General features: G+C 40.6%; 1 protein-coding gene across 4 annotated transcripts in view; it reads left to right on the top strand.

Annotated features, from left to right (window-relative positions):
- CNTN5 (contactin 5) overlaps positions 1-15,054 on the top strand; it is a 590,502-nt gene that overhangs the window by 410,235 nt on the left and 165,213 nt on the right. For all 4 annotated transcript variants that reach the window (XM_078390096.1, XM_078390094.1, XM_078390095.1 and 1 more), the window contains exon 9: positions 7,340-7,521. In XM_078390096.1, coding sequence (XP_078246222.1) covers positions 7,340-7,521 — 182 coding nt within the window. The remainder of the gene's footprint in view (positions 1-7,339; positions 7,522-15,054) is intronic.

Below are 15,054 nucleotides of genomic sequence, written 5' to 3'. Positions count from 1 at the left end.
TTCCCACCGTGGTGGTACCTATTTATCTACTTGCATTTTTACATGCTTTCAAACTGCTAGGTTGGCAGAAGCTGGGACAGGTGATGGGAGCTCACTCTGTCGCGTGGATTCGATCTTATGACTGCTGGTCTTCTGACCTTGCAGCACAAAGGCTTCTGTGGTTTAACCCACAGAGCGACCCTGTCCCTATTTTTTTTTCTTGGTTTTCGGTGAAATGGAACTATTTCCATAGTTACACACATATAGTTTCATGCAACAACAACAACAACAACAACAACAACAACAACAACAACAACAACAACAACAAAGAAGACAAAAATGTTGTGGCACCTTAAAGACTAAGTGCTACTTAAATATAGTAATTAGTCTTTAAGGTTCCACAATGTTTTTGTCTTCTTTATTTATTTTATTTTATTTTTGCCTGATACCTTAGCATAGACATAAAACCTGATCTTTTAGGGCCAATGAATATTTCATATCCTGTACTTGTGAAATTCGTATTTCATCCACTATTTCATTGTTTTGAAATACTGAAATACAAATCCACTATGTTCAACAAAGTGGATTTGTCCATGAAAGCTCACATTAAAATATAATAGTTAGTCTCATGTTTCTTGTCTCGTTTTCTTTTGTTTCTTTGGATTTTGCCTGACAGACTAATGCGACTACCTCTTCTAAAACTCCTGTAATTGTTTGCTTAATCAAGTGTTGAAATAAAACACTTTCTCATGTCAACCAGAAATTTGAGTTCTGATTGGATTTTTCCTGAATCTTCCCATTCCATTGTACTTGTAAATACTAAACACTACTGGCCTTACCTCTAATATAATATGGCTTCCCTGGTCCCACTGTCAACACTGCCAGCACAGGCTCGGCTGATGGGGACCCAGGAAAGGACCTTTACTGTGGGAGCTCCTAGGTTATGAAATGCTCTCCCTCGGGAGGTCAGGCTGACCCCCCTCGCTTTTATCATTCTGCGGACAGCTGAGGATCCATCTCTTCAGGCAAGCTTTTAACAACCATGATTGAGTCCCTGAATGCCTTTTTAAAGTTAAGACGTTTATTTGCTTTTAATTATTCAAGTGTATTTTAATTAGCATATCATTTTTAATGTTTAACTTACACTTTTAATTCTTTTTAATATTGTTAGCTGCCTTGGGAGCTCCTTATTGGGAGATAGGAGGCGTATATATAAAACAAATAAACTTCTGTGGGATGATGAAACCTGTAGGATAGTGATTCTTGAACCAGTGGAAGCCTGCACCCATTGAAGTATTTGCACCCATAGAAGTCAATAGATCAGGTTTCTCTTTTGTAGACATCCAACCTAAGTGTTTTGACAGAGGATGACATAGTGAATGAGTCCACGGATGAAATGGGTGAGACGTGAAGGGACCCAAGGTCTTCAGTACCTGTGGTAGATCCCTTCTTGCTGTTCTTGACATGCCAATAGAGGTTAATATTTTTAGAAGGTTTGTTCCATTTCATAGAAAATTGATGAAAGAAAGCTATGTCATTGCTTTGACACTGAACAAATATTCAGCCTGTAAATTATTTTCTTGTTTCCAACAGTATTTATTAATTTAAAATATTTTTACCTGGCTTTTCCCCTTTAAAAAGGCCCAAGGTGGCTTGTATCATTAAAAGACAATATTTAATACTAAAAACAATGAGTATACAAATACTGGAAAATATTTTTTTAAAATGCCACATTATAAATGGTAAACAAAATCAACAAAAATGCATTCAACGCAGTAAGGCACAACAACCCATTTAAAATCCCTCTCAGACAGCCAGTCACTGAGGAAAAGTCTGTCTGAGGAGAAAGGTCTTCAGCTGCTTGTGGAAGGATAGCAAAGATGGGGCCAGCCTGGCCTCCTCTGGGAGGGGGTTCCAGAGTCTGGGTGCAGCATCAGAGAAGGCCCCCTCCTATATCCCCACCAAACTCAATTATGAAGGTGATTGAACTGAACATTCAGTACCTCAGCATTCATAATATGCACGTGTGTTGTGTCTGTGTGTAACACACTAACATGGCTACCTTATTGGAAATTATTCCAAATGGCTACACTATGTGTCTGAGGAAGTCACAATACTATAGGAGAGGTCAGAAAGACACTCAAAGTCTTCTGAATTTATGTGTTTTCAGAAAGGATATAAGCATTGCCTATTACAGTCTTCTTTTTTCACAAAGTGTGAAGACTATAAAGAATTTCTGTTAAATTATACATTTCTAAGTTTGTCTGCATACTATCTCTTAGGATATGTGCTTCTCGTCTGTTTTCAAATCATTTTCCTCATTTACTACATTTTCCAAAATAAAAATAAGGGAGTGACCAACTTTTCCAACATATCTTGGAATCACAATTTAGACTCTTTTTTATAAAATCTTTCTTGATTTACAGGTCATACTAAATCATTTTTTAAAAATCGCAAGTCTTTTAATTTTCTTAAAGCCACCAAGGAGAAATTTCTGCATCTACACACCTACATATATTTTCATCTCAGCTATAAAATCCATGTGATTGGTGACTTCAGCAAGAGAAAAAAAAGATTCATTAAGGGAAGCTACAACTTGTCTTTGAATAGCGATTTGCAATTTGGGAGCAATTTCCTTTGAAATCATTAAAACTTTACAGCCAAAGTGTTTCACTCTCCTTGAAAAATTGGCTTATTACCTCCTCATCATTAGGAGGGGGAAAGCAAAATTTTGAAAGAGACTTGTTAATGGCCTAGGCAATGACATTTTAAAAAAATCCTTCAGCATCTCTCCAGCTATAATTGATAGCAGTAAAGTTGATGCCGCATACAATTAAAGCAAGATAGAAGTCTGGTTAAATCCATTCGAAGTTTGCTTATACCAAATTGCTTAGAAACTTTTGGAGCTCCTGAAATTTATGGGAGAAGAGTCTTCCCTTTTTCTTGAAATATCAGACGTTGAAAACATTGGGGGGGGGGGTTGGACTTCAACTCCAAAAATCTCCCAGACAGCAATGGGATTTTTGCCCTCCCAGGTCCCGAAATGAAGACGGATGCAAGACAGTGATATGGATTAAATATGGTCCACACTTTATTAAATCAATTCTGATTGTAAATATCATTGCCCTCATAAAATGAGGGGGCCTGCGGTAGTGCGGAGAAAGAAATGCAGGGCATCCATGATACCCTTATCAGTCAATGGGTGAGTCCCAGGCCCCAGGTTCCAGCTGTCTTGACAACAAGAGGAACCAGGCTGGCCTCTATTAAACACCCCAGACCTCGAGCCATCTTTATTTGATGACTGTTGGTCCGAAAGTGGCCCAGCGCATCTTCCCACTGCCGGCCCTGTAATCACACGATCCGCAGAGCGAGGAGGTTGGATGCACTGTTGGCTTACCATAATTATCAAAGGGACACACCAAGACAACCAGTTTTTTCCCGCACTACCCGCCAGTGTGACCGAGAATAACCACCAATCAAATGCCAACAACCCTTCTCCAGTGTGGGATAGGCGAAAAATCCCTCCATCCAGTAGCCAATCAGGATAGAGGTCAAAAATTCCTATCCGTCCCCATAAAGGCGACCAAAATATCACACTGGAAAAAGGGTGGGCGGGTGGGTGCCAGAAAGAGAAAGAGGACACTTCGGGGGCTAGCATTCCCTTAAGTAAACACTAGCCCCCTCCCTTTTGGTCACGTGAGCGGAGCTGGCTTGCATCCTCCAGAACCAGGAAGGGCAAAGCCGGCTCCGCAGTTCAAGGACTTCGCAACGTCCTTCCTGCGGCCAGAACTGTAGTCCAACAATTTTTCTGAGCTCTTTGAAATATAGGAAGCTTCCTCCTATATATGACGCGATTTTCCCTATCTAATCCAGTAGTGCCTTCTCTGATCACCAGTAACTCGTCAGCATATTCAAACAAAGGTCTTTCTCACCACTTAGTACTTGATTTTTTTATAACTGAGAGATGCTTTGTTTGTTTGTTTATTTCCATGTTCAACTCCACTGTGCTCCCCAAGTAGTAGAACCAAGATGGCTAACAATCATAGCAATGAAAGAAATAATTTTTTTAAAAAAATCCTCAGTGAATTAATAATCATTAAACAAAATTGTTTGAAACTGGAACATGGAATCATTGTTGTTGTTGTTGTTGTTGTTTTAGACTAAAAACATGTCCATGCAGGTGTTTGTGGTGCACTGAGGAGTCCGCTGTTTTTTTCTGCCATCCACATTGCTGGAGCAGACCAATTTGCCCCAACCCACACCTTTTTGAACCCCTGTCTGGGAGTTCTATTGTTTTGATGTGGGTTTGAGGGCTCCAGGTTTTTGTATTCCAGCAATGGGAATGGACTAAACTATTGCCTTGCAGTTCCCTCCAGTGTCAATTTCTGGTATCCTGAAGTGGATTACAATTGAACACTTCTTTTGATTGGCTGCAGAGGGTCAGGGGAAGTGAAATTATTTTTTCTTCTGCTGCTAGATCATTCCTGATGTGATGAATCACTTCAATTAAATTGAAATATTTTCCCTATGCCTGTCTCTATATTGTCGATTGATACCACAGCAATGGGCAATTTCTCAATCTGCAACAGATGTACAGGCCAAAAATGATATATTTTTTAGAGAATGAATGTGGACAGACAGACATATCATAGGTTAAAATTCAATGCATGAAACAGAGTTATTTTTTCTTTTAAATGTATTATTTTTAAAGTGTTAGATGAAGCAATCCTTTATTCCCCTTTTCCTAGGAAAAAGAATATATGTAACATTACCACGTTTATTTGAAGATGTTGCCTGAAATGTGTTGCATAAAGTATTGACTTGCAATAGAATAGGCCCATTGAATCAATAGGGATTTAGTGAGTCAGCTCCTCCATAATTTCCATTAATTCAAATGGGCCTACTCTAGCTGTGATTTACTTTAACATACAGTGGACCCTCTACTTAAGGAATTAATCCGTATTGGAATGGTGGCTGCAAGTCGAAAAGTCTGTAAGTCGAATCTCCATTGACCTACAATGCACTGAAAACCGATTAATCCCATAACCAGTGGTTTTTATTCTATTTTTATTCCATTTTGGTTTTCTTCTGGTCTGTAAGTCGATTCTCTGGCTGCAAGTCAAATCTAAATTTTGCAGCCAGAGAAGTCTGTAACTCAAAAAGTCTGTAAGTCGAGCCGTCTGTAAGTCGAGGGTCCACTGTAGTAAGTTTCAACTAGAGTAGGCTCATTTGAATTAATGGAAATTATGGAGAAATTGATTCACCAATTCTAATTTAGTGGGCCTACTCTAGTGTAACTTACTACACTAAGCACCAGAATTTCAGCCATTATGCTTAGGCTCTTTTGTAATGATGCACTATCATCTTTTTTAGCTGGGAAAGCCTTTTTTCTCATTCTCATCATATGTACCTCTGATGGTAGGAGGAATGAGAAAAGGAATTCCAAAGCCTAAACAAGCTCATAAAGAAGGATATCTTGACACAGCTTGACCACAAGGATGCTAGGAACTCAACTGTGGTCATTTACCTTGCAAAGGAGGTCGTCTACTACAAAGCTATGGTTCCTTCCCTATATACAGCAATCCAGATGTTATAGTATATTTCCCCGTGCCTGTCTGTTCATTGTGGATGGATGCTGTAATGGGAACATGAAAGCCATTGTATTATTAATAATAATATTATTGCACAAAATATTACAAATTTTGTGTAGTAATAATAATAATAATCATTTACCATAGTCTCTTGAGACTGATGGATGCTTACAAAATAATAATTGTGGGGCTGCAGAGCTGGAAGGGACCCTGTGGATCACCAGGTCCAATCCCTGTCGAGGAGGCACAGTGGAGAAGTGACCTCCCAATTTCTGGCTCTGCAGCCAAATGCTTAAGCCGCTGAGCTATCTGGCAGTTCATGAGAAAAGTGCAAGGTTATCAGCAACAGTATGAAGCTTTGCAAAATTTATGAATAAATAAGTCAATTAACAGTATGTCGTAACTGAAGAATGAAAATATTCTTGGAAATTACCTTTCAAGGTCCAAAGCTCTTGAGTAATGGTGTTTCAAGGATCTTAGTGGCATGCATTGATCATTGTATATTTATACCTTTACAGTACATCATTGCATATTGGGAATACTAATTTTGCAAGTAAGACATTCTAGAGTAATTAAAAAGCTAAATCCAATTTCAGGCCAGGTAGAGTAGATCCATCGAACTCAGTGAGGTTGAAGTTAACTGTGACTAAGAAGTTCCTCTCTTGTCAAAGGATCTCTACTCAATATGTTCTCCCAGTTTTGAGGAGCAAGACATTTTAGCCTAAATTCTGAAATGAAAGAGAGGGTTGAGACAGACAAAAGTGTTGGAGGGCAAACAGATGGTTTGGGGGAGAAGGGTCTTCCAATTGTAGGGAGGATTGCTCCTGTTGTTGTTATGTGCCACCTTGCTTCCGGCTTCTTACAACTCTCTGAATGGATGACCTCCAAAAGGTCCTGTCATTGACAGGGCTCAGCTCTCCCAAACTCAAGGCCATGGGTTCCAACCCATCTCATACAGTATTTGGTCTTCCTCTTTGCCTGCTACCTTCAACTTTTCTCAACATTATTGTCTTTTCCAGGCACCCTTGTATTCCCATGACGTGCTCAAATTACAACACCCTTAGTCCTTATCATTTTAACTTCCAGGGATAGTTCAGGCTTGTTTTGATCTTTGTCTTTGTTTTTTTTTCCTGGTAGTCCATGGTATCCATAAAGCTCTCGTGCAACACCGTATTTCAAATGAATCTCAGCCTGTTTCTTCCTGGCAACTTTCTCCACTATCCAACTTCCACATCTATATGTCATAGTCGGGAATATGCAGTTGCCTCTACCCTTGTTTTTATTGAACTTATTCTCTTATTTAAAATTTTTCAAACCTATTGCAACTTTGATGGCACCATGGCACCAGCATCTAAACTGAATGACCACTCCTTACTCTTGCATAGTGGCTCAGCTTAGAGATCAAGCCACTCCTGCTGAGAACACAATAGCATTACAGAAGGAATTGCTTGTATGACATTTTCTCTACAGTTCTGCAACACTCTTCCTCTGTGTCCCTGAAAGATGGCATGTTCCACTTAAATTCCATGGCTTAGTCCCGAGTAAAGATTGAACACCCTTTCCGATAAACAGGAACTGTCCATGATAGCAGTGGCACTTATTACATACAGTAATTTCAACTGCAAGTGAAATCTATCAAGCCATTCATGAGCCTTAATTGTGATAACATTTTATTGCTGCCTAGATGATTAAGTTCTTAAATTAGCAGGTAACAGGATCTATTCTTAATGGCAGGAAAGTGCTAATCATGGCTTCACTAAATATTTCAGCCCTGTTCCAACCATCTCGTGGAGGAAAGTTAATGGCCCCAATCCGAGCAAAGCCCGCCTGCGGAAGTCCCAAGCCGTGCTTGAGATCCCAAACGTGCAGCTAGAAGATGCGGGGACGTATGAATGCAAGGCTGAAAACTCCCGGGGAAGGAATGTCTTCCGAGGACAGCTGCAAATATACAGTATGTAGTGAAGTTTCTCTCTTAACAATGGCAACAGTAGTCCTGCTTGCTTCTGGCTGAAAATATGCATTTTTGGAGCACATTTAACTGAAGTTAGCCTCTCTATCTACTAGCACCAGTAATGATGCACATGTGGACTTCTAGTTTTGGACTTTGTACAAGGATGGAAAGCGAGACAATTTTGGTTGAGCAACTAGTAGTTGCTAGGTACATGCAGCCACAGACAAGTTAGACAACAGAGAAAGACAACAGCATTCTGCCAGAACACTGTTTCTCTCTGCTTAGGATTCAAGCCTAAGATTGAGGGCCTATGTACTCGTGGGAGTAAATCCCAATGAACATAGTGGGACGAGAGAGAAAGAGAGAAAGAGAGAGATGGGTGGGGAGAGGGAGGGATAGAAAGACAGATGATAGCTGTAGTTATTTAGACTAACAGATTTAGAAAACCAGGGGGGAAGTGGCAAAAATCTGACAGATCATGTATTTCTTGGATCAGAATCCTGCCTTGATTGTACAAGCCCAATCACACAAGCATCCCCTCCCCCCCAGATTCTCCTTTGTGAGCCTGGATTTGAAGCTGGGTGTACAAGTGGTCTCACAATCATATGCATGATGGCGGAAGGGGTAGCTGCGGGAGGGGGCGGACACTGCATGTCCTCCTTTATGTGCATGGAACATATCCTCAAGAGTTGTATTAACAGAATAGTCTTTGGTTAGCAGAATCAAACCAGGCTTTTTCAGTCTTCTGAGCAGGAAGGCATCTTTTCCATCTATGCATTACAGCTGATGTAAAGGAAACTTGATTGTGCATATCTGAACACAGGACCATGACCTTTTTTCCCCTCTTTTTTAGTGTGATCAAACTATATAGCAATAGGAGGCAAATTCTATTGGTGGAGTGTGAATATTTATGATTTCAAAAACCTCTGCCTATGCAGTGGATAAAATTCAGAGACCTACACAGCAGAATTAGCTTCAAGTTTCCCCTTAGTAGACCACCCCTTTTGTTAATTCTCAACTAGCACTTACTATCTCAATAACTTACTTGGAGATGATGGTAAGAGGGAAAAAAGGTCCCGTTTTACTTACAGTTCTTCATAGATCAAAACAAAACAGCATTCTGTGGAAAAATGATGACTGGCTAAATGAAGAGATTTAATTGATTAAATAGCTTCATGCTCTACATGTCTGACACTCACTGACTATGTAACTTTGTCTTCAGACTGTCTGACTAAAAAGAGTGGGAAAAGAAGACATGGCTGTCTGTCTTCAAAATCTGAGGCACAGAGGAAACCATTGGTCACTGCTGGATGGACTGACATTCGCCCCATCCACAAAGATCCCTCTGAGTCAAAGGCTCTTAAAGGAAACATATGAGAGTGCAATAATTCCAGCAAATTCTGCCTCTAGTGAGGAGGCAGATGGCCATGGGCTGGCTGGAATTATCGAGTCTGATGGGCCGAATAGCCCATCCTCTGCTCTTGAAGGGTCCCTTCAAGTTGGGTGCATTGAACTTGGCCACTTTGGTGGCACAAACAAATTCATTAGCTGCTCAGACCTGTAGTATAGCCGCCTGAAACACTTTGCTACCCAGAGTGAAACAGTCCATGCTCTCTCCCTGCAGATGCCTTCTAATCTTGGTGAATTATGCCCATGTTGATCACGCTGTCTGTAATTTGTTTCAGTAATTAATTTATGCAGTTTGTTTGATTTATAGCTCTTTTCTCCTCCTTCAAGGAGGAAACAAGGCAAGCACAGATGAAATGCAAAAGGGTGATATCAAAGTGAAAACACTAAACACCATTTAAAATAGGGGATTCAAATGGATTTGGCAGGCTATGGAATAGATAGGAACCTCTCGAGCTGTCAGAACTGCTTACATGCCAGCAAAACTTTGTGGTGCTGGCTGATCTCAGAGATCTACAAGCAGAAGGATATGTAGATCTGCTGCTATAGCTGCTGGGCTGGCTCAGGTCAGCCTGCCAAGGAGTTAAAAGGGAGATGAAGGTGGGGCAGGATGCTGGAAGAGGGAAGGACCAAACTTCCTGTAGCCTATGGACACAGTCTTTATTGCAGCACAAAGCTAGACCCAAGAGAAGGTGGCCCTAAATAGGTTCCAACATCCCTAAGGTAGGAGAGGTTCATGTGCAACACAGCATCTGCTGGCTTAATGCTAGCTTAGGTGGCCGTCAGTCCTCTTCATTAGTTAGGATGGTGTCCTTTAGCAAGGAAGTTGGATCCCAAGCCGAATGCCTATTGGAATAATTTTTTTTAAAAAAGATCTTTTCCTTCTGGTCATTGCCTGCTTCGCCTGGTCCAACCAAGGCACAACTAGCCTAGCATTTCTTTGCAATGATTTCCAGAACCTGGAAAGATGGCCTTCTCACATGTTCCCATTCATATGAGTCGAATGGTAGTGGAAAAGACCAAAAAAAAATACCCTGTGCCTCAGGATTTCAAAACTGAAATATACTCATACAGGATAGAATAATCTTGCAAAGTGCTTTTCTTTGCTTATCAATGGCAAAACTAAGAACAAAATTAAGTTGTAGAGCCCTCCACCCCTTCTGCCCCCAATCTTTTTTGCTCTTGCCTGGTTATCTGTTTTCTGTCTCCTCTAGGAATGTTTACAAAAGAACTTAGCACAAAACGTAGGCCACAAATTACTGCACAGGAGACATAACCACTTATGCAAGACACTTGGAGCCAACACATGTTTTGAATGTTTTACTTGTCAATTTGGTATTTTATCCTGTACAGTGGTGCCTCGCTAGACGATGATAATCTGTTCCACTGAAATTGCTGTTTAGTGAAATCATTGTCTAGCAAAAAGCATTTCCCCGTTGGAATGCATTGAAACATGTTTAATGCATTCCAATGGGGAAGAATCGTCGTTGTCTAACGAAGATCGACCATAGGAAAGCCACTTTGCAAACCGCCGATCAGCTGTTTAAATAGCTGTCTTGCAAAGCTTGTCTAGCGAAAATTGGTTTGCGAAGCAGGGACCAAACATTGTCCAGCAAAATTCCCCCATAGGAATCACTGTTTTGTGAATCGCTATAGTGATTGCAAAAAGTCAATGTCTAGCGGGGAAAAAAACGGTCCTGCGAGGTAACTGTCTAGCGAGGCACCACTGTATTTCATTTTATTCTCTGTGTCCAAAGAAGTGGGTGCAATCCACCAAAGCTCACATTAAAATAGAATAGTTAGTCTTTAAGATGCCACTTGTTATTGTCTTTTTAAAAGTTCCCCACTCCCCTTTGGATTTTGCCTGGCAAGAGAAATGATGTTTCTTGGGCAGCTTCAGACTAGGTGATGGGATTATGGCTCTCATTCAAGCGAATCTTCTGATCTGTATTCATACTTTAGTACTAGCTTTTCTGTCTGCCTTCATCAGGTTCAGTTTGTCAGCTGAATTTGATCCAGTTCACTGTCAACGCTTTGGGGAATGCCCAGAATTTACTGAGGCCGCTTGTCTGCTCTCATGTAATCAGAGGCTGGTTTGATTCCCATCCTCCCCTAACGCTGACAACCAGATGCACCATGATTGTCCAGTACAGCTGACACTTTGGAAGGGATCACCGCGTCTGTCTCAGCCACTTGGCTTGACAGTCATCCCTGCCAGTGACAAAAAAAAACACTTCACGTTCAATTTTGCCAGGGCTGTGATGCCTGCCTTGCCTGCCTTGCTGTCTTGTTTTGAGAAGTCCACATTCTCCAACCATGTCATTTTGGTCACCTGTGATTTGTTGTTACCACTGTCCAGAATCTGTTGATTTCATAGCCAAGAACAAATGTGGCTTTCCAGCATTTCTAACTTCAGAGAACCAATTCCACCTTGACCTTTCTATCAAAGAGTGGCTGAAGGTTTCAGATGGTTCTAGGAAGATTTGAGGTTGCCCACATGTAGTTTGTGCAGGGCAGAGAACATTCTTCTGAAGGACTGGATCTTACCATGGTCCCATCTGAATTATTCAAAACCAGCAATGTAAGAACGTAAGAAGGGTCCTTAGATCTGACCTGGCCATTCTAGACTGAGAAGACTGAAGGGAGAGATGATATATTTTAACTTTTTTTTGTAGTGTTGTCCAGTTTTACCTTGGGGAAGAGCACCTCATTTCGTTGCACCCACTTGTGAGCGCAATGACAAATAAATTTCTTATGTCTTATGTCTTATGTCTTATACGATTTTTCAAATAATTGAGAGGTAGTCATACAGAGGGGGGACAGGATCTTGATCATCCCAAAGTTCAGGACACATAATAATAGGCTCAAGCTACAGGAAGCTAGATTTAGGCTGAATATCAGGAAATACTTCTTAATTGTCAAAGTGGTATGACAATGGAACCAATTACCTTGGGAAGTGCTGAGTGCTTCAATGCTGGAGGCACTTGAAAAAATTGGACAACTATCTGTCAGATCTGTTCTGATATGGATTCCTGCACTGAGCAGAGAGTTGGACTCAATGACTTTATAGGTCCCTTCCAACTCAGTTATTCTGTGATTCTAGTCTAACACTCTGGTTCCCAGAGTAGCAGAAAATGCTTCCGGGAAACCCGCAAAGTAAGTTCAGAGTTTGAAGCCACTCATTACAAATCATTCATTGCTGAAGACTGGAAAAATTCATATTTTTAGGCCACCAAAGCTAGAAGGCATCCGTTTCATTTAAAAAAAAAAAAACCTTTATATTGTTTCTGTATACCAGGGAAATTTGGCAAATTTCTTATCAAAAATAATCTGGAGATAAATATGCACCTATTCACTGTGTGTAACTGTCTTCAGTTCTGGGTTACAAAATCACAAGCAGGACCACTGTAGAATAAGCATGGGCAAAATGTGTGCCCTAACATCCCTTGCCCCAACAGCATTCAACGCAAATCCCACAAATTAAAATATAAAAGAAAATCCTGGAGGAGGGGAGTAAAAAAATGGCCATGTGGCCTCTAGGAAGCATTGGGGGGAAATGTCCATGTTTTGCGGACTTTCCAGCATCCCTGCCTTCCAACATTTTTTAAATACAAATTCAGCTATTAGAGGTCAATTGAAAGAAAGAAATTGGTGGGTGTGGCTCATGGGAATGGGTGTGGCCTTCCAGGTTAGAGAGATAGGAGTTTGCAGCCCTTAAGAGGGCAGTGTGTATTTATGTACAGTACTTATCTATTTATTAGATTTTTATATGACCCATCTAGCAAAACCACTCTTCTGGACGGTGTACCGCAAAATACAGAAAACAAAATACATTATAAAATTATGACAAAAACCTCTAACTAATTATAACTGCATATATCAAAATATGCAACAATAAAAATAACCATAAGCAGTTCCATGAGTCAAAATTCTTCTTGTCTTTCCTCCGCTGCCCCATTAACTAAGGAGGACCTCACCAAAAAGCTCCATTTTCAGGGGCTTCTGAAAGGCCTGAAGGGAGAGCACCTGGCATAATTCCTATGACAGTGCATTCTCACACAGAGGGTGCCCTTGCAGAGAAAGCGTGATTCCTTGTTGATGTTTTACAGGCTCCTCTAGGAGTCAACACCCGAGGCTGGCAAGGACTGGGTCAATTAGAAAACAGTTGGCCATCGTCTAGCAGGGAGGGATGATATTGCAGCCTGAACTGAAGATGTCATGCTTTCGAATCATGTTCAGCAATACAAGCTCAAAATCCTTTTAAACTTTTTGTGTGTGCTTGTCAAACTGATTTTATCATAATTCTCCTCGCGTTTTAGTCATTACCTGCCAACAAAACATTCCGGACTTTAACACCTTATCCGAGCAAACCTAATGTTCTCCAATATGCCTAATTAAAGTGCACAATTGGCTGACTGGGTTATTCTCATTAATTTTTGTTTTCTCGTAAATGATGAACAGCGTCCATTTATCACAAAAGCACTCTTTCGTTGAGCTGCTTTCCACAAGTCCCATAGAAACTTATTTAATATTCACAATTTGCCATAATTGGGTTAACAATTGAAGGGCCCCCTTTTCCTTTTCAAGTCTTGCCCATTGTTACTTTTGCTCGGGGAATAATATTAATCTGAGTTTGATTTTTTGACTCCTGTTATTTGAATTTAATTTTGATAACTGAAGGATTCCTTAAATACGTTCCTCAGATTTAAAATTAACCAAAACAAATGTTCCTTTCTATTTCATTGACCACACCTGAATGCTTTATAGGGTTATAAAACATAACAGGATAAAGAAAGTGCATACAGTCTCTATCCTTCTTTGATTTGAATTTCCAATTCAACCCATGTTGTACTCCCCCAAATGGTACATGAACCAGAATGCATCTGTCTTTCATTTTTTGTGTACTTCTGCCACAGTTCTCCATTAAAAAATGTAAAACTAGATTTAAAATTGGAGAGGTCCTAAGCAATTGTACCCATATTTAGAAGGGACACATAGAATCCAATTGGACTTGTTTGGAATAAGCACATTTGGTCTTATTTATTTGAATAATAATAATATGCCATCAAGTCCATTCTGTCTTATGGTGCTCCTTTTCAGGCTTTTCCAGGTAGAGAATACACAAAAGTGGTTGACTATCCCCTTTTTTCTGGGACTGTGCAGCTTGTTCAAGGCCACCAGAGGTGCATTGGAAAATCAAACTTATTCAGCCAGGCATTAATTCTAAGGAATCTACTAAAAAGGTAAAGGTTCCCCTTGACAATTTTTGTCCAGTCGTGTTTGACTCTAGGAGGCGGTGCTCATCCCCGTTTCCAAGCCATAGAGCCAGCGTTTTTGTCCAAAGACAATCTTTCCATGGTCACATGGCCAGTACGACTTAGACACGGAACGCTGTTACCTTCCCACCGAGGTGGTCCCTATTTATCTACTTGCATTTACATGCTTTCGAACCGCTAGGTTGGCGGGAGCTGGGACAAGCGACGGGAGCTCACTCCGTTGCGTGGATTCGATCTTACGACTGCTTGGTCTTCTGACCCTGCAGCACAGGCTTCTGCGGTTTAGCCCACAGCGCCACCACGTCCCTAAGGAATCTACTAAATGCAAGTAAAAAACACTCCCAGTTACCTTGATACAACAAGATGCCTTATGCCCCCCACCGCCAAAAAAAGATTGTCTACTATACAGAAGTGAAAAGAGAGTCTTTTTTTGTCAACAACAGCATTAGCCAAAAAAATGCACAAGAAATCTTTTTTGTTGTTGTTTTGTGGGTTTGGGGAACACTTGCAATTTGTGCAAAACATTTTTGCACCAAAAATAATTTGTACCTCTTCTGTCAATATTTGGGGGGGGGGGGAGAGAAAAGGCTAAGGTGCCAAATAAATACAGGAAAACTCTTGTAAAGAGGAGTTCTGAAAGTTTTCAGTCCCACCTCCTCGGATGAATTAAGCCAAAGATTTACATCTCTAGACTGTTATAAGCACAACCAAGAGATGAATCCAGTCTGCTAGTCCCAGCTAGGGAAGAAGTCACTGAATGAAAGGGCTTGGTAAATCAACACTGGTAAATCTCAATGTGTAAGCTTTGTAGCATTTATATTGGAACGTAGTTGCTCAGATCCAGTGGTGT

This window comes from Pogona vitticeps, chromosome 3, assembly GCF_051106095.1.
Source record: "Pogona vitticeps strain Pit_001003342236 chromosome 3, PviZW2.1, whole genome shotgun sequence".
Classification (NCBI taxonomy): domain Eukaryota; kingdom Metazoa; phylum Chordata; class Lepidosauria; order Squamata; family Agamidae; genus Pogona; species Pogona vitticeps.
Note: the sequence above shows the minus strand (reverse complement) of the source record. Positions and strands in the feature narration are given on the sequence as shown.